A 25,534-nucleotide genomic window follows, 5' to 3' on the forward strand; every position below is an offset into this window, starting at 1 on the left:
TGATGGGATGGACGGGGGGGCTTCAGAAGCCTGGTGGAAGAGGCCGCTGTACAGCAAGCCCTGCCCTCACCCGCCATGGCGGGCGGGCGAACGAAACCACGGCCGGGCGAAGGCGGGGTGAGAGCAGCCAGCGCTGAGGGCTCCCCCCGCGCGGGAGGCAATGGGACAGCTGCGGGCGGGACGTTCCATCTGTCCGCCCGCAGAGGGGGGATAGGTAGCAGCTTCCGCTTTCTGTGCGGTAGTTGGTGGCAGTGAAGTGCGGGGGACCTCGAAGAGCCCCCCTGCTCTGGCCGCGCTGTGGTCCGTCCCAGCCGTCCCCGGAGGGACAGGGAAGAGGGACGGGGACGGCTGAGGGGGCGAGAGCGGGGAGACCCCCGGGAGCGGGGCTGAGGGGGAGCCGGGAGGAGACCCTCGGGAGCGGGGGGCTGCCAGGGGCACCAGGAGGAGGGGAGACCCCCGCGGTGGGGTTTTGAATGGGGCTCCCCTTAGAGAACGGTGAAGAGTTCATAGGGGGCTGTGGCCCGGGCTCGCACGCACACACCTGGGCCAGGTGGGTGCTAGGGGAGACGAGAAGCTGAAGGAGTCAGGGCTTGAGTACCTTGGGGATCTCCAGCATCCAGAGAGGGGAGAGCGACGGGCCCTGGCTGCCCCTCCGCAGGTGTGTGCCGGGATGAGCTCCCCTGGCGGGGCCAGCAGCGCCTTCCCCCTGCACGTCCTGGTCTGGAATAACGACTACAGGCGGCTGGACGAGGAGCTGCAGGACCAGGTAACGGGGGCCCGGGCCCTGCGGGGGCTACCGGGAGGGAGGCTGGTGGCTCCAAAAGAACTTGTGCCACATTGCCGGGTTTGGTGGCCCTCGCTCGCTGCTGTACCAGGGAGAAGTCTGGTGGTACTGCCCGGAGAGTTCGCTGGGCTTGAAGTATCCCTGCGCTTCATTACCTGGTTATTTGTGGTGTGGGAGTGATGTAGGGAGGTGTAGGAATGTACCTTCATGTCAGGTACTAGATGTTGCCTTCCCATCTAAAGCTTTGCTCTGAGCACTCCAGTGCAGCTGAAGAGTAGCTCTTTGGAGGAGTTAGGAGTCTCTCAAGGAGAGCTGCTGTGATGGACACTAATTTATTAAAGCAATAAAGAGTATTTTATCTTAAAGGGAAGTCAAAGTGCAGCAAAGGTAGATCAAACCAGCTCCATCTTGCTGAACATCATCGGTTCTCATAGATTGGTTGCTGCCCAAGACTGGGGGCAGAGTTTTTGTATTGGTTGGAATGTTTTCAGCATCTCTGGTTAAAAAAAAAAAAAAAAAAAAAAAAAAAAAAAAGGATCATTGTTCCATGCTGGAGAGTAGTAAACACAAAGCTCACCCCTCTCTGGGACATGATGATGTAAGGAAATGGCCTGAAAGCTGCAGCAGAGCTCAACTAGTAAAAATCCTTCTAGCTGAGCTGCTGTGGAAAAGCTCTGACAGGGGCTAGAGTGAGGTACAGTTAATAAGCAGAACCGATTAATTAATTATACCTGACACCACAAGTACACGAGCCCAAGACCAGCTGTGCCACCTCCTGACTGTCACCTGCAGCTCTAACAGTGCACCTGACTTACTAATCCCTGCTTAGAGCATGTTCCTGCCCTGGACTGGGAGAATCTTTGGAATGCAGTCACTTTTTATGTAATTTATGTCACTTTATGCATTAACAAAATCTTTAACCTCACTGGCACGTTGCTCCTGTGTGTTTGTTTCTGACACCTGTGAGAGTTTTTGGTTAAATAAGGATCACTCGGCACTCCCACCTGTGGAATGCTGCTTCCTCCTTCCATTCCCTAAGGAAACCAGCAGCGTGTATGGTCTATGTATCTTACTTCCCTTTACTTGCTTTTAAGCACCCTTTTTTTTTTTTTTTAATGTATTCCAAAGATATATTTCCCCCTGTTTCTTTGGGATGATCTTCCTGCTGCCGGAGGGACGCATGAAGGGATCAAAGTCACTTCCAGCTGCAGCTGGAGTGGCAAATGGGGTCGGGCATGTGGGGACCGGGGAACAGCAAAAGGACAGTGGGGAGGGACCCTTGGAGCCCTTTAGTGCTGCAGTGTTGGAGCTGTAGGAGGTGGGGAAGCAAATTAATTCATGTTCCCCCCCAGAAGTGAAGAGAAGGTGCTTTAAAGAAAAGCTTTTCCACTCTATGTGAGATATTCTGACTTGAAGCTGCAAGATAACGCTGATAACGTGCATAATAACCTTCCTTTCTCATTCTGCTATTGACTTTCCCCTTTTCCTTTAGTTATAGATGCTCTTCTGTTTCAAATCTCTAAGCTAATAGTGAAAAATGTGTAAGGTATGAGTATGTTGTGCTTGCATGTTTTGGATATTTGTGCCTGTGTGGTTTATTTTTTATTTTAGTGACTTGTAGAGAATGCCCTCACTCCTCATTGTGCTGTGTGTGCTTTGTGAAACACCATCTGCTTCTGTCCTTTCCAAAAGTGCTGTCCAAAATCCGTGTTGTATGCCCTGTTGCCCTTTTTTTCCCCCCTTTCCCCCCATTTTGTTGTACGGTTTAAGCCTCGGTGGGGTCTCAGCCTCTCAGTGATACACAGGGACAAGAACTCCCATCTTCTCCTGAGCCTTCTGCGGGGAGACAGAGGGGAAATAATGCCAGAAAAAGAAATGAGAGCCATCAACAACAACTCCTGTCCTACAGTTTTTGTGTCACTTCATAGGCCTCATTGTGCTTCTCCTTTTATTCACGTGGAGAAGCGAGGCAGCCCCACAGAAGGGCAGTGCAGTAGAGTTTGGGAGGAGCAGATCTGTGGGAATGGCAGGGAACACTGACTCCTGGATGTGCCCTCTGGCTGTGCAAGCTCTGATGAGCTGCCTTGTTCCTCTCTCGGGCACTGACAGGATGTTGACCAGCGGGATCCACGGGGCCGGACCTTGCTGCACTTGGCTGTTTCCTTGGGTTACATAGAATCTGCCAAGGTCCTCCTGCAGCACAAGGCTGATGTGACCAAGGAGAATGCACAGGGATGGACGGGTAAGGACAGCCTGGGGAACAAACCAGGTTGTGATTCTCTCAGTAGCAGATATTCTTTGTTTTTATGTGGAATTTTGGTCAGCAAGCAGAGTGACACGAGGCTGTGGCTGGGTATTTTTCCAGTTTTGCATGAGGCTGTCAGCACAGGGGATCCAGAGATGGTCCAGCTGATCCTGCAGCATCGGGATTACCAGCAGACCTCCATGACCCTCGGAGGAGTTCCTGAGTTACTGCAGAAGATTAACGAGGTAATGATTTATTGAAGTGTAAACTCTCACTCCAGACTGAAATCACTGCTTGAATTCTTCTTCAAGCAGTTCAGTTAAGTGAACTATTGCAATCAGCTGGACAATTGTGTTTTGTTCCAACGTGCATATTCCATAGTGCTGAGGAACATGGAGGCTTTTCCTTGGCTTTATTTAAATGCTTTGGCAGGTACTCCAGCATTGGAGGCTGAATCTTGAAGGCATTACTGCCCCTCCAGTAAAACAAGGAAGAGCAGATCCCCAGAAATTAGCAGGGGCAGGGCAGTGCCTGTTGTGTTTGCTGCTTTCAATTTCAGTTTTAGCATTTGCTTATCATTTCTCCAGTTCTGCTGTCCTTTTTTTTTTTTTTCCTTTATCTAAAGTGCTCACAGGAAATTCTTCACTGAATGTCAAACTATTTCATGAGATATTCATCATGTGTTTTCCTTCTGCAGACTCCTGACTTTTATGTGGAAATGAAATGGGAGTTCACTAGCTGGGGTAAGGATCCTGCTCCTTGTTACCAATTCCAAGCTGTAAAAATGAGTTACAAATGTCCCACAACACAGGCAGGGAACTATCTGCTCCCCGGAATCCTCCTCTCCTCCATCTCAAAATGAGCTCTTGTGCTTTTGTTGCACAATTATTCTTTGTTTCCTGTTTATTTGGTTGGTTTTTAGTAGTGGACAATTTAGCTGTTGTTGCAATTGCTAAAGACTTTCTTGGAGGTTTTTACCTGTCCCTGGCCATCCACAACTGAAGCGACCTTGTGTCATCTATGGCTGTTTGGGAACTACCTGCTTTTCCCTGAAAGGAATGAACACCAGGCCTCACAGCTGACTAAATATTACAAATATCAAACTATTAGACTGCCAGGTATGGGTTTTATGCCATTTCACACCTTTCAGTCTGAACAAATATCTCCTTCCTTTTCATATTCATGTTTAAATCAGGCCAGTTTTGCCCTAAGCTGGTTATTCTTACAGCTAAAGAAGATCAATGTCTCACCTCTTCTGGAATGACATTCCCAGGAGTGAGCAATCCCTGTGCTTATGTTCATTTCCTCTGTGCTGCACCTCTTGCACATTTTCCCTTTCCATTTCTCCCATTTTCCCCAGTGCCCCTGGTTTCCAGGGTGTGCCCGAGCGACGTGTGCCGCATCTGGAAGAGCCGGGCCAAGCTGCGTGTCGACATCACCTTGCTGGGCTTTGACAACATGAGCTGGGAGAGGGGCAGGAGGACTGTCATCTTCAAGGGAGAAGGTAAAGGGTTCACCTGTCTGCACCACTGATCCCCATAATCTTTGTGAGCACAGTGAGAAATCCTGATTTTACACAAAAAAGGCCTCTTGTGTTCTATGAAGGTTTTGTGCTTGTGTTAGTATCTCATAGAGATACTGTTTTATGATGGCTTAACTTCTTTGCTTGGAGTAAATCTGAGGTAAAATTTGGTAATAGGGTTGAAATTTCAGTATTTTACTGTTTTTCCTTCTTCTTCACTGCCCTACATATAAAAAATAATTTTAGCTCCATCTCCAAGTTTGACCCCAGCTGAGTGCAGGAACACCCAAGTTCGATACATAATACACCCCCAACTTTTCACCCTGGAACGCTTGCTGGGTTTTATAACTTGCAATGTGCCTTTTCTACCAGATGCTGGTGGCTGGGCAGAGCTCATTGAGATCAACCACGATGACAAGTTTGTCACAACAGAGAGGTTTGAGATCTCCCAGCACATGAAGCGTTTGACGTTGGGATCGATGACGCCCAAGAGGAAAGATGTGGAGAGGCGCCTTACAACTCCAATCATCAGCACGTGCCTTGACACTAAAAACATTGCTTTTGAGAGGTAAGACAGAGAGTTTCTCTTAGCAAATAAACATTTTGATGTTCTGTTTGAAAATAGCTTTAATGACAAACTTGCAAAAGCTTTGGTAATTAAAATTTTTAGGGCTAGGTCTGAAATTACTTTAAGCTTCATAAATCGCTACATAAAGAAATTTGGGTTGGTCAAATTGCCACTATTGCTTGGCAAAAAGTTCCCAGTTGAAAGAAATCAATGGCAGAAAACTTTCAGTTTATCATATTAGTGGTTTAGAATCATTAAGGTTGGAAAAGGCCTCTAAGATTGAATAAATTGCTCACTGCAAGTTTGCATTTCATCCAAATCTGTGTGCTGGAACTGATGGACAAGAACTTAGATTTGGTAACAGATAAGTCAATTCTCACATGAATACTTTTAAGTAAATGTGCACAGTGTGTCTTTTAACAGACACACATTTGTCTTTCTTCATGACTACACCTATTTATCCAGGTATCTGGGGTTAATAATCTGTCAAATGTTGTTTAAAATGATATTTAGAAGAACCAGCTGGGGGTTGTGTAGAAATGCAGCTGTGTAGACACTTGTGGTGTTTCCTTTTTGTCAGAACCACATCTGGATTCTGGGTATGGAGGACAGAAAAATCAGAAGGTGTCAATGGTTATGAAGCCAAGGTAAAGCCTGTTCTGTTCTTCTGACAGATCTTGCAGCAAACTGAGGTCTGGCTGTGCTTTTCCTGTATTTCCTGACTATTTCAGGTCTTAAAATTCCTATTGGGACATTCATTGTGTTGCCAGCAGAATCGGGCTGGAGTGAGGAACTTCCAGGCTTGTGGGAGGGATAGAGCCCATGTGCAGGAATGTCACCAGGGGACAGAGGGGGATCAGAGAGGGGAGAAGAGGGACAGAAGGTTCAGCAGAGCTGATCACAGTCCTTCCCTTCCAAAGGTTGGCACTTAAATCACATTTGAACCTTGCCGTTGTTTCAGTGGGTGAAAGTTGAGGAACCTGTTGATAATAACAGCATTGCAAGGGACCAGCAGCCACGAGTGGCTTCATAAATTCATGAACTGGACTCTTCCCTGAGTCACAGCTTCTTAGAGTGATTCCACCTGACCTTGGGTTTGACCTCCATTTCACCTCAGTGAAATTTTTTTCAAGGTGGTTTTACAGCCTTACTGTGGTAGGAATTTAGGTTCAGAGTCGCAATTTCCCCAATTGTGTTTACTCCAGGTTTAGGAATTGGTGCAATAAATTACATTTTGTAATTTCATTCACCAGAAGAGTAAATACTGAGCAGCTTTTACATTTATCTGAAGGTTTTTCCTGGTAAGGCTGCAGGGCTATTCAGCTGAACAGGGGGTTCATAGTGTTCCTGCAGGACTAAACTGTGACTAAATATAATTTCTGAGGTTTTATAACTAATCTCTGATTAGAAACAGTGTTCCCTGACTTTCCTTTTCCATTCCCTCTTAAAATCTCTTGGAAATGCTTGTCTGGAGTTGAGGTTAGCTCCGTTGGTTTTGTGTACTTGATTTTTTTAATGGGGAACTCTTTTTTTTAACCTGTGATACTGCTTGGTTTTTGTCCCTGTATTTTTTGTAAGGTCTACATGGCAAACAACGTGAACGTGATCACACGGATCAGAACAGAACATTTAACAGAAGAGGAGAAGAGGAGATATAAAGGTATCTTCCCCGTAGGAAAATTTAGAATAAGTAGAACCCTTTGGCTTTCTGACAGCTCTTCTGTGTCTGAGGTATTGGGCAGACAAACAAAGGAAATTCTCTTCTTGCTGTTTTTGCCCTGCTTTTCTTTGGCTTGTTCTGTGTCTGAGGCAGCTCATTATTTCTCTCAACCTACAAATGAACCTGGTTTTATCCCAGCTGTATTTACAGGAAAGAGAAACCCTTCAAACCTATTGAAAGTTTATTGACAGTTTTAAAAGGCTGTACTTTTCTGCTCTGGAATGTGTTCCTGCCCTTACTTCACTTTGGCAATGGATGCAAGATTCACAGAAGCTTTGTTTGCTTTGAATTTTTGTTTTGGTCTACTAATTTCTTCTGGTACTGGAATTAGAGTAAAGGGTGACCAGCCAGTAACTTTATATGGAAATTCTCTAACCCTGGGACCACTGGGGCACTGGGACTCATAAAAGTGCCTTCTAATCATAGAAACCACTGAAAATATTTGCTCTATTCTGTGTGTTGTACCTGTTTTTATAACATCAGCTGTAGGTCCTGGGCTTGTTTGGTGAAGCTCACAGGAGATCTGAACAACTTCCCTTTGAGTGGGAAGCCTGGCCTGAGTGCCAGTTTTACTGCTAATTAATACTAATGGCTGATTTTGCTTTCCCTCCTGCTACCTGAAGCTGACAGGAACCCTCTGGAATCGTTCCTGGGGACAGTGGAGCATGAATGTGGTGCTCAGGTGAGTGTCTGATGTCAGCACAGGTCACTGTGCCAATAGGAATTCCTGGTTGTGGAGTCATCACTTAGTTTCCCTAGTTTGGCAGCAGTTTTGATTATGAGGTTTTCATTTCCCCTGAGGATGTATTTTTTTGGGTTGGAAATAGGAGAACTTTAAGATCCCTTCCAACCCAAATCATTCCATGATTCCACGTGGCTTTAGAAACTCCCTTGCTTCTAAACTGCAAAACAGCAGTGGATAATGGGTTTGCTGGCTCTCTGTCAGGATGGCTTTGCACATTTACAGGGATTTAGAGATTTTGGGTTCAAAATTCTTCATCAAAGTTTTGACTTTAGTAAAGGATTTAGAGCCTGGAAATGCTGTGGCTCGTGTGTGTATTTCTAGTTGGTTTCCAGCTTTAAGGTATCTAAGTAGATTTTTTCCTGTCTCTAAAATGCCTGGAGATTTCTAACCTCAGTAAAACCAGTCTAATAACAGCTGGTGTTTGTGGCTGTGTGTCAGTGTGTCTGAAACAGGGAAGGGGTTACTTCACAAAGGGTAAATTAAAAGTTTCTTCTAGTTGCCACTGTCTGCTCAGTACTTTTTGGGTTGTTTTTTTTTTTCCTCTCTTTCCTTCTAGAGTACATCCAGGACAACAGAGTATGCTGCAACCAACAATCCCACTGCTATTACCCTGGAGGAATACTTCGACCCAGATTTTGATTTGAAAGGCAGAGACATAGGAAGACCAAAGGAAGTCACTGTTAGAACACAGAAGTGAGAAATGTCATTTTAACTATTTCTAGTTCGTCTCTTCCCAGTTATCTAATTCCTGGAAACCATTTTTACAAATATCCAGTGTGGCTTTTTTTCCCCCAGTTTTCACAATTAATCAGAAGAGACATCTCGAAGTGTTCAGCTATTATCTATTTTTAATTCTGTTGAGTCAAAGCAAACGTTTGGGCTGGTGCTGTAACTTGTTAGTAACCTCCTGCCACTGCCCAGTTTTGCTGTTTTGCTTTGCATCTGTTCCTAAACTGTGAATTTAGGATGTTTTTATCCTACTTTGTCTTTAAGATTTAAAGCAACCTTGTGGATGAGTGAAGAATTCCCCTTGTCTCTTATGGAACAAGTCACTCCAATCATCGACCTGATGGCCAGAACCAGTGCTCATTTTGCCAGACTTAAGGATTTCATCACTCTGGAATTTCCACCAGGATTTCCTGTCAAAATTGGTAATATTTAGTAGTTTTTATTGTAACATCTTGTCAATGTATTATTTTCAAAAAATCATATTGGCCTTTTACTCATCTCACTGCTACCTAAAACGTTGTTTTGTACATTTGGAGTCAATTCAGTAATATCATATTAAAGACAATGTAATTTTTGTGAGAATGAGCTGTTGTCAGCCCCTTTCCTCTTAGCTTCAGTGCCTTAAATGTCACAAATCTTATTTTAAAATAGGAGATTTAGAGAGAGATTGAGAATAACTAAAGCCACTTTCTTGGTGAAGTGAGTTCCTCTGGGCTTTGTCATTATAGGAAAGTGTTGTGGAACATAACCCATAAATATGTGAGGGTTTGATGTGGGTGTGGAAGTGGAGTAGGAATTCTCATTTTGATAGAAATCTTGTACTCTTGCAGAAATTCCCCTGTTTCACGTGCTGAATGCTCGAATTACTTTTGAAAATGTCAACAGCTGCAGGACAGCTGAGAGGACATCTGGAGGTGCACAGAGTGATGCAGGTGAGGGGTGGGAAGGTGCAGGGATCCCACCTTTTTACATCCCTGGAATGCACAGAGCAGAGAGAAGCTGAACTGCAGGGAATGGAACAGGGGGAGCTGTAATGTGTTGTTGCAAAAACATTCACCAGGATCTCTTCAGTTACAACTTGTTACAAACAGGACACAGTGTATTTTTTAAATTTTGTTTGACTTCTGTAGGTGCTAATTTTGAGGTTGACCAGTCGGTGTTTGAGATCCCCAAATCCTACCACATCCAGGATGATGGCAGGAACATCCATGTGCAGGATGAGGATAATGAGATCATGCAGTTTGCCATCCAGCAGAGCTTGTTGGAGTCTGGTCCCAGTAAAGTAAGTGCTGGGGTCTGTGCAGTGGCAGCTTGGGTAAGGATTATGCAGCAAGGGCTGAAGGAAACCAATGTAGGATCAGTTTTTCTAAGACCTTAGAAGATAAAAATCATGTATTTCAAAGAAGAGATAAAGATGGGTTAAGGGTTACTTAGTCTGCAGATCTGATAACTGCTGTGGAATTGTCTCTTTCCCCATCTCTAGGAACTGGGGGTGCTTTCCAATGGAGCAGTTCCATATTCCTCAGACTTCAATATGCAGTATCAGAAGTAAGTACCTTTTTTCACATCAAACCATGCAGTGACAGAGCACAAATACCCCCAGCAGTAGCATGAAGCAATTTGGCATTTTTTTTTTGTGTGTGTGTGTGTGTGTGTATGTGAGTAGCATGTGCACAAAACTTGAGGTTTCATCTTGTGCTTCTTCCAGTTTTTCCAAGAAACAGGAACTCCAAACTGGGCTTCCCTAGTTTATGTTGTGTAGTTCTATCCAGCTGTGGGGCTGGTCTGTGCACACAACGGATTCTTTACCCAACATACAAACCCACTCCTTCTCTTCTGCTCTTAAAACTCTGAATTTGGTCCCTCTGTGTTGTATGTTTGGCTATTAGAAGCTGCACATTTCAAAGCAGCTCTTCTTTCTTTTCAGAATCCTTATGTAATCCTTAAAAACATAGATTTAATGGCCACTTAAAAATGGGCTCTGGTATCTGTGGAGTCTTTCTGCAGTTAAGTGCAAAGAAACCAAGAGCTGAATCTTCTGGTTTCTTCTGAAAATGTTTTAAACCAGGTGAGGATGCTTTTAGAGGCCCATTGAAAATATAACTGTTGGTATCTATGAAAGATTCAAAGGAATCCAGGTTTGACGTTGGGAATTTTACAAGTCTTAGAACAGCTGCTCTCATATCCTCAAACTGTTTTCTCCCCTCTGGGAGAGATTTTCAAGTTCATGAGTGTAAAACAGTTGCCAGGAGGGATCATTGCAACGAATATGAGACAGGCTCTGTCTCTTTTACTTCTCAGAGTTGTTCTTTTCCATCAGGGCACTGCAGGAGAGCTTTCTGACAGGGATCAGATCAGGGAACTCCCACAGCAGCAGCTCCAGTGAAACTTCCAGCTTTGAGAAAGACTTGCAGCTTGCCATGGAATTGTCTGTGCGGGAGCAGGAGGAGCAGGAGAAGCAGCGGCGGGAAAAGGAAGATGCAGAGCTTCAGCAAGTTTTACAGCTCTCTCTTGTGGAAAAATAACTCCTGAGTGACCTCCTGAAGCAGGGATGACCAAATCTGTGTAAAACTGCAGGTTTTCAGAGCTGTCAGTCTGAATACCACTCCTGGATTGCTTAAGGGAACATTTCACTTGCCTTCTAAGTTGGCATCAGCTACAAAAACCTGATTTATTTTTATTTGGGGGAGTTGTAGATCACAGGACTCCACATTTGGCTCCCCAACCATGCAGTCTTAGCTTTGAAGGAAATGTTTTTATCTAAACTTATTTATTGAAGAGCAGATGGAAATTTTGCTTTGCATCAGGATGCAGGATTGCAGTAAAGCTTGAAAGCCTGATTTATGGGGAGTTCAGGAGAGAAATTTCATTACTTACCAAAGAAATACTCATCTGCTTCATTATTTCTCAATAATTCAAAGCCATTGCCTGTTTTTTCCAGCTGTTTCATGGGAGAGCATCTCCCTGCCTGTACACACACGGTAGTTCTTCATGGTGACAGATGTTTTCAGTCAGTTTTGTTTAGATGTGGTTATCTCTCCTCTAGTTACTGAGATTTTTGGCTTAAGAGGGATAATTTTATACTTGAACAGCTCATCCAAGCTCCAGATTAAACTAGTGTTTTCTGAAAAAGGACAAAACAAGTAGCCAGTAAAGTTTTAGATGCTGAAATGGGACCATCTGTCCAATACAGCAGCAGTTTCTGCAGTAATTCCAAACCAGCTCCTGGTCAGAGGGCAGCAAGAAATTAAGGGATAGATACAGGTGCTTCTTTGGGTTCTCTTGGTGTGCATGGCTGAGTGTGGGTGCTAAATGCAGCCAGGAAAAGAATTTCAGTGAGACTTTCATGTGTCCTTATTGGAAGAGAAGTTTTAATTCTGCAAGGGAAAGTTGTTGTGTTGCTTTTTAAAGCCCCAATGCTTGTCCTTCATGTGAATACATCTATTTTTTTACCTGAATATTTTTATTGATTTTAAACCAAGCCCCTAGGCCTACACTCATCAAACTGGTCTTGTAACGATTCCTAGGTCTGTTTTAACCAACTTTCCTCAGGTTTTTGGCCATACAGGATCTTTGTAGCTCTTTTATCTGCACTTCTCTCGGTGTTTACAGTACTCACACTGTGACTCTCAGGTGCACTCCACAGGTACACGATGAACAGCCACAGGAAAGCCTTACAGCTGTTAAATGTGAGCAATATCCCTCTGCTCTGGCTGGCAGGGCTGGAGGAACCTTTGGTACAGCTGCTCTGAGCTTCTTCCTAACACTGCTCCTGTTCCTCAGGCGGTTCTGAGTGACCAACTATTAATTAACCAATGTAAAATCACTATAAAATGGACTTGATCATAACCAGTGGGGCAGTTGGTAACTTGGAACCCTATTTTAAACGAGTAATCCAATGTTTTACATAGGAAATGATCACAATTTCTTCAGGAATACACTAAGACTGGCCTCTCCACACTGGTTTTGTTCCCTGGGACAATTTGCATCCCTAAAAACAACTGCCTGGGTGCTACAGGAATGGGGACTGTCCTGCACAGGGGCAGTGGGCTGGCTTGGAATTTGTTTCTTTGCAAAGGGGATTCCTGTGACTGTCACAGTTGGGAAAAGGGAATAGGCCTCGTGTTGAGCTGCTGGCAGGGTGGGAGGTAGGAGATGGAGCCGTGGGCATTCCTCCAGTGGGAATAAAGAGTGCTGTTGCCTTTACAAACCCGTCTGCCTGCCATTGCCTGTTGTCTGCTAAGCATTTCAGAGGTTACAAGAGGGGTAAAAATAGCATTTTTCAAGCTGACTTGCTCTGGTTTTATATTTAAACTAAAGAACATTGAGCACTTTCAGTTGAAATTATGCTCCTGCTTCTTAGTCTGAGACTGTAAAATAAATTTGATTAGCTTTTGGGGTTTTTTTTGGTTTTTTTTTTTTTTTTTTTTTTTTTTTGCTTTTCTTGACATTTGTATTATTGCTAAAACTAGAAGGCCCTGCTTCCCTCAGCCAGGTGCTGCTTCTCTTAAAGTCTGACTTAACCCATGCAATGTAAGATGGACATGCTCTGTGTGCTGGAAGAAAAACCAAAGGTACTGCACATTACACCACACACAGGTATTTTTTTCTAACACTATTTGGAAAATTTTTTTTTTTTTACTAATTATCTGTCTTTTTTTTTGTTGTTGTTTTTTTGTATGTTAAAGTGACATTATCACATATGAAATTTCTCCAAGGTACTTCTGGCTTCCCCAGAATCACTTTTTGGATATTTTCTGCCAAGTTGTGAGTCTCCCTGTCTTGAAAAGGGGGAATCAGTACAACACAGATGTTAAGGCAGTGAAAGGCAGGAAACCTTATGAATTTCTCTCTGCAGCTCCTTGTCAGAGAGGAGCAGAGGGTTTCAGAGTATGTTTAATATTAAGACCAAGACTTGTAACAACAGAGTCCAGCCTCTCTCTCTGAGGCAGCTTGAGGCTGATGTAGGAAAGAGAAGCTCAGGGTTAAAAACACCTGTAGCTTCTAAAACTCTAACCAGCTTTAAAAGTTCTTTAAGTTCATGCTGTTAGTTCCTGAATGCAAAATTATGTGCTTTTTAATGCTTTTTTTATCTCCTTTCAAGGCTTTTTACAGCAGCAATTAACGATTTTCTTTATTTGGAAACCCTACTTAACACTGCTTTGGCTGAGTTTTTCATAGCTGAGCTGCTGGAAACTGCACAACTGTTGTAGGATGTGCTTCCATTGTGCTTTTAAATGGCTCCTTGCTGACAAACATCCATGGAAACGTTCCCCCAGCACTGCCATCCCACTAAAAACAAAGTAGGAGCCATGAGGGGACCAGAGGTGGGAATCAGGACAGCCTCACCCCTTTGTGGAGCTCCAGCCCAGTTAATAACAAACAGCACAGCCATGAATAAATAAGAGCCTGGATTGTTTACTGAGCGTTTTATTTGTACAAAGAGGCATAGCAGGGAGTGAGGAATGAGAGCAAACAGGAATTCTGCTCCCGGGAATGCAGAGCTGGGGCTGGGAGCTTCACCATCCACCCCCACGAGCAGCACAGCACAGGCTGCAGGCCAGGCTTCACGGGATGAAGGACTGAGAAAAATCAGGAACAGAAGAATCAGCAAGCAAAAGGAGGAGCAGAAAGCAATAGAACAGTGCTGCCTTCCTGCCTCACTCTGGGGTTAACAACTCCATCCGTTCGAGGCCAGGCTCACTCTGTCATTTCACAAAACAGAAAGAAAACCCCTGTTCAACGCCAGCACTCGGTGTCCTTCAAACAGAAGGGAAAACACCTCAAATGCAGCACAAGGGCTTCAGAACAGGTCAGCAACAATTATTATGGAAGTTAACATTTTAAAACTCTAAATAAATTACTAAGCAAAACACCCCATGTTAAATATTGAAGTAATAATTAGTAAAATCCAGTTACTACTTGGAGCAGTGCAAAACAAAATAGCAGCATTCATATGGAAATGGGATTCAGTGTAAACACTTGTTACTGAAACTGCATAAAATGGTTCTGGCTGGAGCTCAAATACTTCCAGAGCATCTGCCTGGCTTGCAGACCTTTGGAGGCTCTTGTTTCCAGGAGGACAGTGACCAGCACATGCTGGAATCCCTCGCCTGCACCCCAGTTTCCAACAGGTTCAGCAGGGCTGGTTTGATGGGAGGCTATTTTGGGCTTTTTAGCCAGGAGTTAAAGCAAATAACGTTGGGAATGAAAAGCCTGGCCCGGGAAAACTGCACCGGGATCGGGTCATGCATCAGTGCTTCTGCTCAGGGGCAGGAACGGACCAGACCGCCCCCCACCCACTGCTGGGTGGATCACTGAGCTTTTACCTTTGGAATATTTTTGAATGGGACCTTAAAGCTCGTCCTGTTCCACCCCCTGCCCTGACAGGGATACCCCCCACTACCCCAGGTTGCTCCAAACCCCGTCCAACCTCCAGGACTCAGCGTTCAAACAAGGACCTGAATTAATCGGAAAACAAAAAAGTAGACGCGGTGTGACTGAGCACGTGGAGCTGCGCCTCGGACAATGTCCCAAATCTCGCCCTTGTTCTTGTGACAACCCAGGCCCCGAGTGCCTGCACACCCCGGGGATGCTCTCCAGCACACGGTGTCGGATCAGCCTCGCCAAAACGCTGGGATCTGGGAGGCAGGCGCGTTGCTCCAGCCCCTGCTCCGAGCCAGACGGGTTTGCTGCGGACACACCTCCAGCAGCTCCAGGAGTCTGTTTGCTGAGGGAGGGAGTGATTCCCAGCGCCCGGCACGACCATTGTTGGAAGCCACATCGCGATGGAGCCGTGTGATACAGCACGGGCAAAGATGGGTGAAAAGCCACACTCGCATCCTCAGGGCATCCTCAGGGCATCCCCAGCAGCTGACGGGAGCGGCGGCAGGACCGTGGGTAGCGGGATGGTGAGTACCAGACGGGAGAACCGGGCAGGACCGGAGCAGTGCCGGGATGGTGAGTACCAGACGGGAGAACCGGGCAGGACCGGAGCAGTGCCGGGATGGTGAGTACCAGACGGGAGAACCGGGCAGGACCGGAGCAGTGCCGGGATGGTGAGTACCAGACGGGAGAACCGGCAGGACTGAAGCGGCGCTGGGATGGTGGATGCCAGGTGGGAGAACCAGGTGGGACGCAGCATTCTCTCGGTGCCCCGGCGGGTCCTGCTCCGCTACCGCCGCCGGACGGGCCGGTAGACACAGATGGCCATGAGGATGATGGTGAGCAGGAGAGCGCTGAGGATGCTGCCCAGCAGCACTGCGGCGGGAAGAGAAAGAACATTAATTAAACACTCCCTGACCAACTCCCGAGCCCGAAGACGTGTCGTGGCAGGGCTATACCCGGTGTTCCCCGCTCCTCACCCAGATTTTGGTGCTGCAGCACAGCGTAAGGCCGGCTGCGCTCCGCAGGGCCCGGGGACAGCGGGGACAGCGCCCAGCCCCGCGCCGCCGCCAGCCCCATCGCGCCCGACACACCACGGACCCCGCCGGGCTTTGTGCACCGGGCCCGGCCCTGCCCCTTCCTGCGGCCCGCCCCGCCCCGGGACCGGCCTTCCGGGGGAGCGGGGCGATGGAGCGGCACCGGGAGCGGCACCGGGAGCGGCACCGGGAGCGGCACCGGGAGCGGCACCGGGAGACCCGCGCGTCCACCCCGCCCGTCCCCGCACTCCGTGCGCATCTTCTCTCCCCCCCCCCCCCCCCCCAGCCCCGTGGTGTCCCCCCACGCTCTGTGCGTTCCCCCATTCTCCCCCTGCCAGGAACGTGCGTTCTTTTAGGTGTTTTATGGGCCCCAAACCCCGAGGAACGGTGATGCTGCACTGGGAGCCACGGCAGGTGGTTGATTCACACCAGCTCAGGGATGCCTCACCCCGACTTAGGATTTGGTTTTAACATGAGACGTAGTAGGGTCTTCCTCTCTTCAAATGCCCGTTCCCTGAATCCTCCGGGATGGGGAGGCAGGAGGCACCGACCTGCCCGGCTTCAGCAGCACCTGGGAGCCACCCCCGGGTTCGGGCCATTCCCCTGCCGGATTTTGGGTGTTTGTAGCAGGACAAGGTGTGTCTGGACAGCGACAGCCCCCCGTGTCCCGCAGCCCAGCCCGGGCTCTGAGCGATGCACGGCGCTCCACGAACACAGCAGGGCGAGCTCTGGCTCCTGTCCCTCCCCTCATCTCCGGGCACCTTTATTTTCCAAACACTCGCGGCACAGCTACAGACATGCACGGAGGCACCTCCGAGAGAGGCAATTCCTCCATCTGCTCCGAGAGTTGAAGTTCTCCTCCGCCCCCTTGGCTTCCAGCGGCGATCCCGTTCTCCCTGCTGTGGACCTCAGGTTTTCCTGCCAGCAGCGAGGACGGGCTCTGCTCCGCCGGGATGTGCCGCTTCCACCGGGACGCTCGTGGAGATGCCAGGTGCGGTCCGTGGTGAGGAGGGCGATGGCATCTGCCCCATCGCTGTGCCGAGGAGCGAGCCCGAGCAGTGTCCCTGTCCCCCGGCCGTGCCACCGCTCTACAGGACGGGGGCCATGCCCACCCCCTCTGCCTGGGGGGCTCGCGTGGTTTTCTCGGGACGAATGCAGACGGCGAGGCGCTGAGCGAGACACAAGGATCCCCACATGGCGTCTCTTCCCTGCCGTGGAGCCACGCTCCTCTCTCCGAGCCCTTCCCCGGCGGCTCTCCCGGTGGGATTGAATTGCCACGCGAACTGAGGATGCGTCAGCCGCTTGCCCCATTCCCCAACCTTGGGCTGACCCCCAGTGGGCTCCCTGCCCACCCCAGCCCATCCAGGAGCCGTGGGATTGTCTGTCCTGCTCCTGACCTGCTTGAGGGACCCCGGTGTCCAGACGAGCTTGTACACCATGTAGAGGGGGATGCAGATGAAGGATGATGCTCCGATGAGGAATCCCACTGAGATGCTCCACTCGGGGTACTGGTAGTCAAAGAGGGTCAGGGGTGGCTGGTCCAGGAGGGAGCTTATGACTATGAACTGCAATGAGCAGAGCAACAGGGGCCTCGATTCCTGTGAGCAGTCTGGGCCTCTCACATCATTGAGGAGCTGGAGCGTGTCCAGGGAAGGGAACAGAGCTGGGGAAAGGGCGGGAGCACCAGGAGCAGCTGAGTGAGCTAGGGAAGGGACTCAGCCTGGAGAAAAGGAGGCTCAGAGGGAATCTTTTCTCTCCCCACAGTGTCCTGACAGGAAGGTGCAGCCAGGTGGGGGTTGGACTCTGCTCCCAGGGAACAAGGGACAGAACCAGAAGAAATGGCCTCAGGTTATGCCAGGTTATGTGGGACATCAGGGAAAATTTCATCACCAAAAGGGGTGTCTAGCCCTGGCAAGATGCCCAGGGCAGTGGTGGAGTCCCTATCCCTGGAGGGATTTAACAGATGTGTAGATGTGGGCCTTGAGGACATGGGTTAGTGGTGGCCTTGGCAGTGCTGGGTAATGCTTGAACTCTTTGACCTTAAAGGGCTTTCCCAACCTAAATAATTCTCTGATCTCCCCAACCCTGGCACTGATGGCAGCTCACCCCATAGGTTATCAGGGTACAGGGATGGAACAAAATAACCTTTAAGGTGCCTTCCAACCCAAACCATCCTGTGATTCCATGATTCTATGAACACAATCTGCATCCTGCTGCTCCTCCTGTTGTCCCAAATCCCAACCAGCATGGCCATCACAGGGACATCTCCCAGGCTGGGTGAAGGCTGGGGGCCTCTGACTAACAAACCCTGTGAGGGCTGCTCAGCCCCGTGCTGAAACAAAACCGTTTGCTGTGTGCTTTGATGATAATACTCCTCTCTTAATAACCAGGGCAAAGCGCTTAGAGCTGTAATTAATCCTCACAAGGCCTCTTCTCCTGCAGATCTAGTGAGATTAGACCCCTCTGCCTACAGCAGCCTTTGAAGTGCCGTGGGAGCTGGCATTTCAAAGGGACGGATCCAGCCCAGCACACAGGAGATGGACCCGTGGCCACCCCTGCCACGGATGCTGCGTGCTGGGGGGGATGAGACAAAGCTGATCTTGCACCCATGTGAGCACCCAGTTTTGCCCTGGAGCTGTGGAAAAGGTTGGAAAATTAACTTCCAGCTCCTTTTCTCAGTGAAGTCCTGGGGTTGTGGGCACTGTGGCAGTGCCTGTGGCTGGAGCAGTGGCACAGGGAGGGCTGGCATGAGGTCCCACAGCCCTGTCCACTCTCCTGGCAGCTTGGTCACCTGGTGTGAGTGAAAGGGGAGTTATCCATGGCACAGGGAGCTGGGCAGCAGAGGGGAGTGGCTGTCCTGCAGGGTGTCCAGAGGGACAGCAATGACATTGTCTGTAATTCAGCCATGGATACTCACTGCCAGCAAGGCTGGGCTGATGGCAACCCAGCACAGCTTCCAGAAGAGCCCCGGGGTGAAGCCCAGCATGGCTTTGACATCGTGGGAGAACCTCTGGATCCCTGCCAGAGGAGAGAGCGCTCACAGCCCTGGGATCCCGCTGGGGATGTGGTTCAGGGCTATCCACACACACACAGCACCCTCTGTTCTCATCCCAGCCTGGCCAGGAGCCACACATGGGACCCAGTGCCTGGGATTTACTCACCTGTGCAGGGTCACATACCCGTGGAGGTGCCCACTGAGTGTTTTCCATGGCAGAGGCAGTTTCTTACCATAAAACCAGGAGACAGCGATGGTTTCCAGGAGCACCACGGCCAGGATGGAGCAGCCAGCACCGAACTCCTCCAGCAGCTTCACCACATAGGCTCCCCCCTGGAGCAGCACGAGGAGGGGGAGTCTGCAGACTCCACGGGGGTGAAGGAGGTGGGTGTGGGGGGCCAGGGCAGGGTGGTGCCAGTGGAACTCACATAGGTGAGGGTGCTGAGGGAGCCCAGGAAACAGACTGTGATGAGACCGAGGACAAAGAGCTCCCGTCGCCCTGCCAGGACCTGGGGATACTCATCCATCACGGCTGTGATCACGGCCTCCAAGCCTCCAAACTGCAAAGGAAATGCTGGCATGGGGTGGGGAAATGGGATGTGGGGACAGTCCTGGTCTCCAAGAAAATCTGCATGGCAGAGTGGGGATGTCCCATCCCATCCCATCCCATCCCATCCCATCCCATCCCATCCCATCCCATCCCATCCCATCCCATCCCATCCCATCCCATCCCATCCCTTCCTAAGGCCATAACTCCCCTTGTCACCCCACAATCAGTCATGGGACATGGTCACCCCTGGCTGGGGGTGTCCTGCTCCTACCGTGCTGTCCAGCCCCAGGGTGATCATCATCAGGAAGAAAATGATGGCAAAGAATGTGGATCCCACCATGTTGGCGATTGCTTCAGGGTAGGTGATGAAGAGGAGGCTGGGCCCTGGGAGGGGACACTCGCTTGGTTGGCTGTTCCCTGCCACAGCCCTGGGGGTGGGAATTTGCTTGGGGAAGAGGCTGCTGAGGGAGGAGAACCTTTATCTCTGGCAACATCCTCCACCTCCACATCCCTCATCTCGGCCATGTAGCCCAGCACGGTGAAGATGACGAAGCCTGAGAGGAAGCTGGTGAGGCAGTTCACAGCACTGGTGACGAGTGCATCCCTGGAAGGCAGAAAAGAGGGACAGACCCCACTCCAGGTCAGCCCTTACCCAGCTCCAGCTGCTCTGGCCTTCCACATCTCCAGTTCCTTCTCCTGGCCCCTCACACCAAAACCATCAGTGAAACAGGGAAAGATGCCCAGCCTGCAGCCATGGGGACCAGGAGCTGTTTGGGTGTAACAGCAGGGACCAGGAGCTTTTGGGATGTGGCAGTGGGGACCAGGAGCTGCCAGAACTGCAGCTGTGCCCACTGGGATGGACCCTCACCGGTAGCAGTTGTTGTGGAAATGGTTGTAACTGGCCAGAGCAAGGAGAACTCCAAATCCAGGGCCCAAGGAGAAGAAGATCTGTGCAGCAGCATCCACCCAAACCTGGAGGGAGAAACAACAGGAGGATGGGCAGGACAGGGGGTCCTTGGTGCTGGGAAGTGCCCCACAGTACCAGTGGCATGAACACCCCATGGCACAGGGGTGGGGCTGTGCTGGCACATGTGTCCAGACCTCCTCTCCTGCCTGCCCCGTGCCCCCAGGAGATGTCCTGGGAGCCAAGGAGCTGCTGTGGCAAGGAGTCGGCTCATTTCCCTGGAGTCCTGCAGCAGCAGAACTCAGCAGTGTCACCCGTGCTAGGAGCAGGGATGGATGGAGGGGAGCCCCGAGCCTGCCCAGCACATTCAGCACAGCCCTCATTACCTTTAATGAGAATTCTCAAGTGCTGTCTGGTAATTACCCACAGGAAACCCATTGTCAGCCCAGGGGGGAGCACAGCACAAACAAAACCGGCCAGCCAGAATGAGATGGGTGATTCGATTATGGATTTACATTTCCAAGAGCCTGTCCAGGACGCCTCTGTTTCTGTGGGAACAAGGGCCCCACTGCCCCGTGGTGGGGCCAGACCCGTGGGCAGCGTTGGGTGGGTGTCCTGGGGAGGGGTTCTGGGTGCTCCCATGCCCAGATGGGTGGGTGGGTGTCCTCTGGAGGGCTCTGGGTGCTGCCATGCCCCGGGCAGGGGGTCCCACTGCGCACTCACCGCGGTGCTCAGGAGCTTGCCCCAGTCTGGGCGCAGGTAGAAGAGGATTCCTCTCCAGGCTCCAGGCAGGGTGGCCCCTCGGATGAGCAGGATGAGCAGGACAACGTAGGGCAGCGTGGCTGTCACCCACACCACCTGGGGGGAGGTGGATGTCACCCCATGGCACCACCGAGCACCCAAACCCCCGTGTTGGGCTCACTCAGGGTGGCCTCAGGGGCAGGGCATGAGGAGGGGAGGTGACATTCCCTGTTCCACAGTCAGGTGGGTGGCAGGATCCTACCAGGATCCCTCCTGCCCTGGCAGGGCAGTGCTGGAGCACTCCTCACCTTCCCAGAAGTTTTCACCCCTTTCCACAAGCTGAAGTAGACGATGGTGAAGATGAGGAAGAGGCAGAGGAGCAGCTGCCAGTGGATGCCCCCAATGTCATACAGACCCCCCGATTTCTGGATCTCCAGGACCTTCCTCCTGCAGGCAGGGACCCCCAAAGCCAGGAGCAGGCTCAGCCCCAGGCAGGCATCCCATGAGCTCCTCAGGAGCATTCCCACCTCAGAACCTGCTCCCAGAGCCCCCTGAGGGACGTGCCCAGCTCACACCATCCACATCCGTGCACTTACGTGTAAAACTCCTCGGCGGGGGACCTGGAGAAGTTGGTCCAGGTCACGTTGCTCTTCCCAAAGTAGTTGGTGCAGTCAGGGGTGTTCCAGGGGTTGTCACAGCTTGCCCAGGGCAGGGTGCCCGAGAAGGAGGAGTAGAAGTAATAAAGAGCCCAGGCAATGATGGTGTTGTAGTAGAAGGAGACGTAGAGGCCGATGATGCAAATGGCAAAGCCGATGCCTGGGAAAAGCAGGATCAGGCTCAGCCCTGGAACACTTTGGGGGTCACGGTGTCACCTGGGCTGGGGGTCTCTCACCTTTAAAGATGGGGCAGATGCGTTTCCAGATGGGGATGGCACCTGTCCTGTGGAACTGCCCCAGGGCCAGCTCCATGTAGAAGAGGGGCACCCCCCCGAAAACAGCCATCAGCGTGTAGGGGATGAGGAAGGCTCCTGCAGGGTGGGGAGCACAGCAGGGTGACCACCAGGCTGCTGGGGGACCACGGCATTGTCACCTTCCTCCCTCCTGGCGCCGCCCCAGCAGGTTTGGATGTGTTTGTGAGAGGAGCTTTGGAAATGGTCTGGTCAGAGGAGCTCAGAGGTGTGCGACCCTGCTTGGTGTTCCAGCTTCCTGGGCTCCCAGGACAGCCCTGCTGGAGTCCCAGCCCTTGCTGGGGATGCACCATTTAGCCAGGATGGAACAAAGAACCACAAAAACCATTGGGGTGCAGGGGAGGAGACAGCCAGCACCCCTCAGGTCTGGAAGAGTTTTGGAGGAAAATCTGACTGAATATGCACAGCCACCCCAAGACACATAATTAATGCTGTAATCTGCATTATTCATAACATCCTCATTTTTTTACTGGGGCTACACTTGTACCCCATGGAGCTTTTGGAAGTGGAACTGTTCTCTGAGTTCTGCTGGGATTAGTTAATTTAACCCCTACGGCTCCTCTTTCTGACAGATGTGTATGTGGTGCAGCATCCCCAGCACCCCAACATTCCCAGTATCCCCAGCATCCCCAGCATACCCCAAACCCCCAGCACCTCTAGCACCTCCAGCATCTCTATCATCCCTAACACTCCCAGTATCCCCAATATCTCTGTCCCCTCCAGTATCCCAAATATCCCCAGCACCCTCCTGCAGCCCCCCTGACTGCCTGACCCAACAGGACCAAGAATTTTCAGTGTTTTCCTTCCAGACAGAGCCCAGGCTGTGCTGGTCCATCCCAGTGTTCCCCCTCCACGGGGCTGTGCTCCCCCAGAGCTGCTCCCTGAACTCCTCACCCTGCCGTGTGCGTGGGGCAGGTGGAAACCACCCACCCGAATCACAGGCACACAGAGGGGCTCAGCTCTGTTCCCAATCCCACAGGAGCAACTTGCAAATAACCGTGTTTCAACGTGGGCACCTGGGATCCACAGTTTTGCCTTGAGTATGGAACTAATTATCTCTTTCTAATTTTCCCAAGCAGTGGAGGATGTTCCCCGAAAGCTGACTTTGGCAATTAAATCTGCTTTGCTTTCCCAAACAGCAGAAAATTCTCGTCCCTCCTTTTTCATTTCCTTGTGAGGGGGGTTTCTATCCTGCTCCATTCCAAGCAATTTATTTAGCTGTCATTTACTGAAGGTTTTTGTCTTCGTGATGTTTCTGTGTCTTTGCTTTCCATTGATCCTTCAAAGCCAGGGCTGCTCATGAGGTCCAGCACTGCCAGCCAGGATCCACAGCAGGAGGGTGGGATGCTCATGAGAATGATTTTAAACCAGGAGCCATCCCAAAGGGCAGCTTCCCTGAGTCCCAAGATCATGAAGTATGTGAAACTCCCAGCCCAAATTTACAGCTCTTAAACCTTTTTTACAGTTTGAACCATGCTAATTCTCCTTTTGTGATTCCAGGGCTGCTAAAGCACCTCTAACTCCACTGGGAAAGGAGGGAAAGACCAGGAAAGGAGGAAAGGACCCCAGGGAAGGGGGATGGAGGGAGTGGAGGAGGATTTTGAATGCAGAAAGTCACAAACAGAAAAGAGACAGATGTCGGGAGAAGTTGGGTCGGTCTCTAAACCACCCTGTCTGAAGTGGAGCAGCTGGAAACAAAGAAGGAAAAGAAAGAGTGGCTTTTTCAGGGTGGGAAAGATGGGAAATGAAGAAAAAGACATTTTTTTTCCAAAAGAAGACTTAAATAAACCCAGTGGCATCCTTACCCCCTCCGTTCTGGTAGCAGATGTAAGGGAACCGCCAGACATTGCCCAGGTCGACGGCGAATCCGATGACGGAGAGGAGGAAATCCATCTTTTTGCTCCACTTGTCCCTGGGGTGGGTGTGGGGATTTGGGGGTGCTGGGCTGGCAGGGGGACCCAAGCAGGGCTGCTCTGCCATCCTGCCACCCCGGCAAATCCTGCAGGATTCAGGCTGAGTAACTTGGGGCCGGGAAGGATTTCTGTGCTGCTGATGACAGATCCGAGGAGGGGAGGGTCAGGCTGACTGCGCTTCCCCACCTCCCGCTGGAAACCCACGGCACGGAGAGCAGCGGGCAGGGAAACCAGAGCCGTGCTCTGATCAAAGGGAGCAGGGGAGAGCTGCCCCCGAGCGTGGGGACCAACCTGACCCTGCAGGGACCAGCATCATCCCACAGGGACCAGCCTGACCCTGCAGGGACCAGCATCATCCCTCAGGGACCAGCATCATCCCTCAGGGACCAACCTGACCCTGCAGGGACCAGCATCATCCCTCAGGGACCAGCCTGACCCTGCAGGGACCAGCATCATCCCTCAGGGACCAGCATCATCCCACAGGGACCAACCTGACCCTGCAGGGACCAGCATCATCCCACAGGGACCAGCCTGACCCTGCAGGGACCAGCATCATCCCTCAGGGACCAGCATCATCCCACAGGGACCAACCTGACCCTGCAGGGACCAGCATCATCCCACAGGGACCAGCCTGACCCTGCAGGGACCAGCATCATCCCTCAGGGACCAGCATCATCCCACAGGGACCAACCTGACCCTGCAGGGACCAGCATCATCCCACAGGGACCATCCTGACCCTGCAGGGACCAGCATCACCCTATGGGGACCAGCCTCAGCTTGTGTGAATAAACATCACTCCGTGGGTCTCACCCAGGGAAAGGGATTCCACCTCAGTTTTGGGGCTGAGGTGGTAAAGTGGACCATGTTTCCTCCTCTTTCCTGAAAATTCCCTATTTTTCTCTCCCTGGTGTGTTTTGTTAAGGAGGGAATCATGGAGTGCTTTGGGTTGGAAGGGACCTTTAGAGGTCATCTCATCTATCTGTGCTCGATGGGTCTCTCTGGGGTGTGAGCTGCTGGGAAAAAGCCACACGAAAGTGAAATAACTTTCACAGCTGAGCTGTGACCAGGAGGGGATGGCAGCATCCCCAAAGCCACCACTCTGCCCTGTGACAGTTTCACAGCAAAATTCATTGCAGTGAAACATGTCTGTGTGGGCCTTGCATAGACCCAGGGTCACCGGATTCTCCCGGGGCTCTGGGGGCCTCCAGCCCCGGTTCTCACAGCCTTTTCCATCTGTAATTAAAAGAAACTACAGGAGAGATGGAGCCGGAGCTGCTGCTCCAGGGCCATGGTGAGGGGGTTGCTGTGACAACGTGACGCAGCTGCCCGGCACGGGAAGCCTCTGGACACTGTTAATCCCTCAGCACACACACGAGCACACGTTAGAAACCTCCAGTTAAAAGCACTTTTTTTTTTTCTTTTTTTTTTTTTTTTTTTTTTTTTTTTTTTGTACATGTGTGTGTCTGGCCCTGGCTGCTTGCATTGTCACGGAATGGAATCAGAGAATTATGGGGTTGTTTAGGTTGGAAAAGCCTAAAAGTGGGTCCAGTCCTGTCAGCTCCTTCACAGGGTGGGCTGCACTCCACGAGCTTCTTCCTCTCCAGGGTGGAATCTGAAATCATTGTTGCTTTAAGATGAAATAATTGTTCTTTGGACACCTCTTCTGTGAAATACAGCAGTTTCCTGCTGGTGGGGTTCCATAGAGTGATGAGGATTTTCCCCGAGTGAAG

General features: G+C 50.3%; 3 protein-coding genes across 4 annotated transcripts; 1 reads left to right on the forward strand and 2 right to left on the reverse strand.

Annotated features, from left to right (window-relative positions):
- The first annotated feature begins 75 nt into the window (after nt 1–75).
- Nucleotides 76–15,473, forward strand: ANKRD13A (ankyrin repeat domain 13A). Of its 2 annotated transcripts, XM_062504202.1 has the most exons (16): nt 76–117; nt 659–766; nt 2,894–3,026; nt 3,150–3,274; nt 3,727–3,772; nt 4,390–4,533; nt 4,924–5,119; nt 5,700–5,766; nt 6,698–6,779; nt 7,463–7,521; nt 8,141–8,277; nt 8,578–8,735; nt 9,144–9,245; nt 9,444–9,595; nt 9,797–9,861; nt 10,634–12,526. In XM_062504202.1, the coding sequence occupies exons 1-16, from the start codon at nt 76–78 to the stop codon at nt 10,836–10,838; spliced, it is 1,821 nt and encodes a 606-aa protein (XP_062360186.1). In that variant the 3' UTR covers nt 10,839–12,526. The 2 variants fall into 2 exon arrangements, with proteins under 2 accessions (XP_062360186.1, XP_062360185.1); XM_062504201.1 differs by lacking the exons at nt 76–117; nt 10,634–12,526 and adding an exon at nt 14,725–15,473 and having other exon boundaries at nt 403–766.
- Nucleotides 15,474–15,487: 14 nt separating this feature from the next.
- C17H12orf76 (chromosome 17 C12orf76 homolog) lies at nt 15,488–15,777 on the reverse strand. Its single transcript, XM_062504665.1, has 2 exons — nt 15,678–15,777; nt 15,488–15,573 (listed from the first exon to the last, which is right to left on the reverse strand). The coding sequence occupies exons 1-2, from the start codon at nt 15,775–15,777 to the stop codon at nt 15,488–15,490; spliced, it is 186 nt and encodes a 61-aa protein (XP_062360649.1).
- Nucleotides 15,778–16,822: 1,045 nt separating this feature from the next.
- On the reverse strand, nt 16,823–23,871 carry LOC134050773 (sodium-dependent serotonin transporter-like). The gene is made up of 13 exons (XM_062504090.1): nt 23,697–23,871; nt 21,817–21,951; nt 21,521–21,740; nt 21,233–21,371; nt 20,907–21,041; nt 20,148–20,251; nt 19,756–19,883; nt 19,551–19,663; nt 19,158–19,289; nt 18,963–19,062; nt 18,652–18,752; nt 17,132–17,299; nt 16,823–16,903 (listed from the first exon to the last, which is right to left on the reverse strand). The coding sequence occupies exons 1-13, from the start codon at nt 23,869–23,871 to the stop codon at nt 16,823–16,825; spliced, it is 1,731 nt and encodes a 576-aa protein (XP_062360074.1).
- Between the last annotated feature and the right edge of the window lie 1,663 nt (nt 23,872–25,534).

The sequence above is a fragment of the Cinclus cinclus genome, chromosome 17 (assembly GCF_963662255.1).
Source record: "Cinclus cinclus chromosome 17, bCinCin1.1, whole genome shotgun sequence".
Classification (NCBI taxonomy): domain Eukaryota; kingdom Metazoa; phylum Chordata; class Aves; order Passeriformes; family Cinclidae; genus Cinclus; species Cinclus cinclus.

Excerpts from the sequence above, each read along its gene's own strand:
- ANKRD13A (XM_062504201.1), top strand. The coding sequence starts at position 671 with ATGAGCTCCCCTGGCGGGGCCAGCAGCGCCTTCCCCCTGCACGTCCTG. Across the intron at positions 3,773-4,389 it reads ATGGGAGTTCACTAGCTGGG|TGCCCCTGGTTTCCAGGGTG; the intron begins GTAAGGATCCTG and ends CATTTTCCCCAG. Across the intron at positions 9,246-9,443 it reads AGGTGCACAGAGTGATGCAG|GTGCTAATTTTGAGGTTGAC; the intron begins GTGAGGGGTGGG and ends TGACTTCTGTAG.
- C17H12orf76 (XM_062504665.1), bottom strand. The coding sequence starts at position 15,777 with ATGGGGCTGGCGGCGGCGCGGGGCTGGGCGCTGTCCCCGCTGTCCCCG. Across the intron at positions 15,574-15,677 it reads GCTGCAGCACCAAAATCTGG|TGCTGCTGGGCAGCATCCTC; the intron begins GTGAGGAGCGGG and ends TTCCCGCCGCAG.
- LOC134050773 (XM_062504090.1), bottom strand. The coding sequence starts at position 23,871 with ATGGCAGAGCAGCCCTGCTTGGGTCCCCCTGCCAGCCCAGCACCCCCA. Across the intron at positions 19,884-20,147 it reads TTCCACAACAACTGCTACCG|GGATGCACTCGTCACCAGTG; the intron begins GTGAGGGTCCAT and ends TCTGCCTTCCAG. Across the intron at positions 19,664-19,755 it reads GGATGTTGCCAGAGATAAAG|GGCCCAGCCTCCTCTTCATC; the intron begins GTTCTCCTCCCT and ends GTCCCCTCCCAG.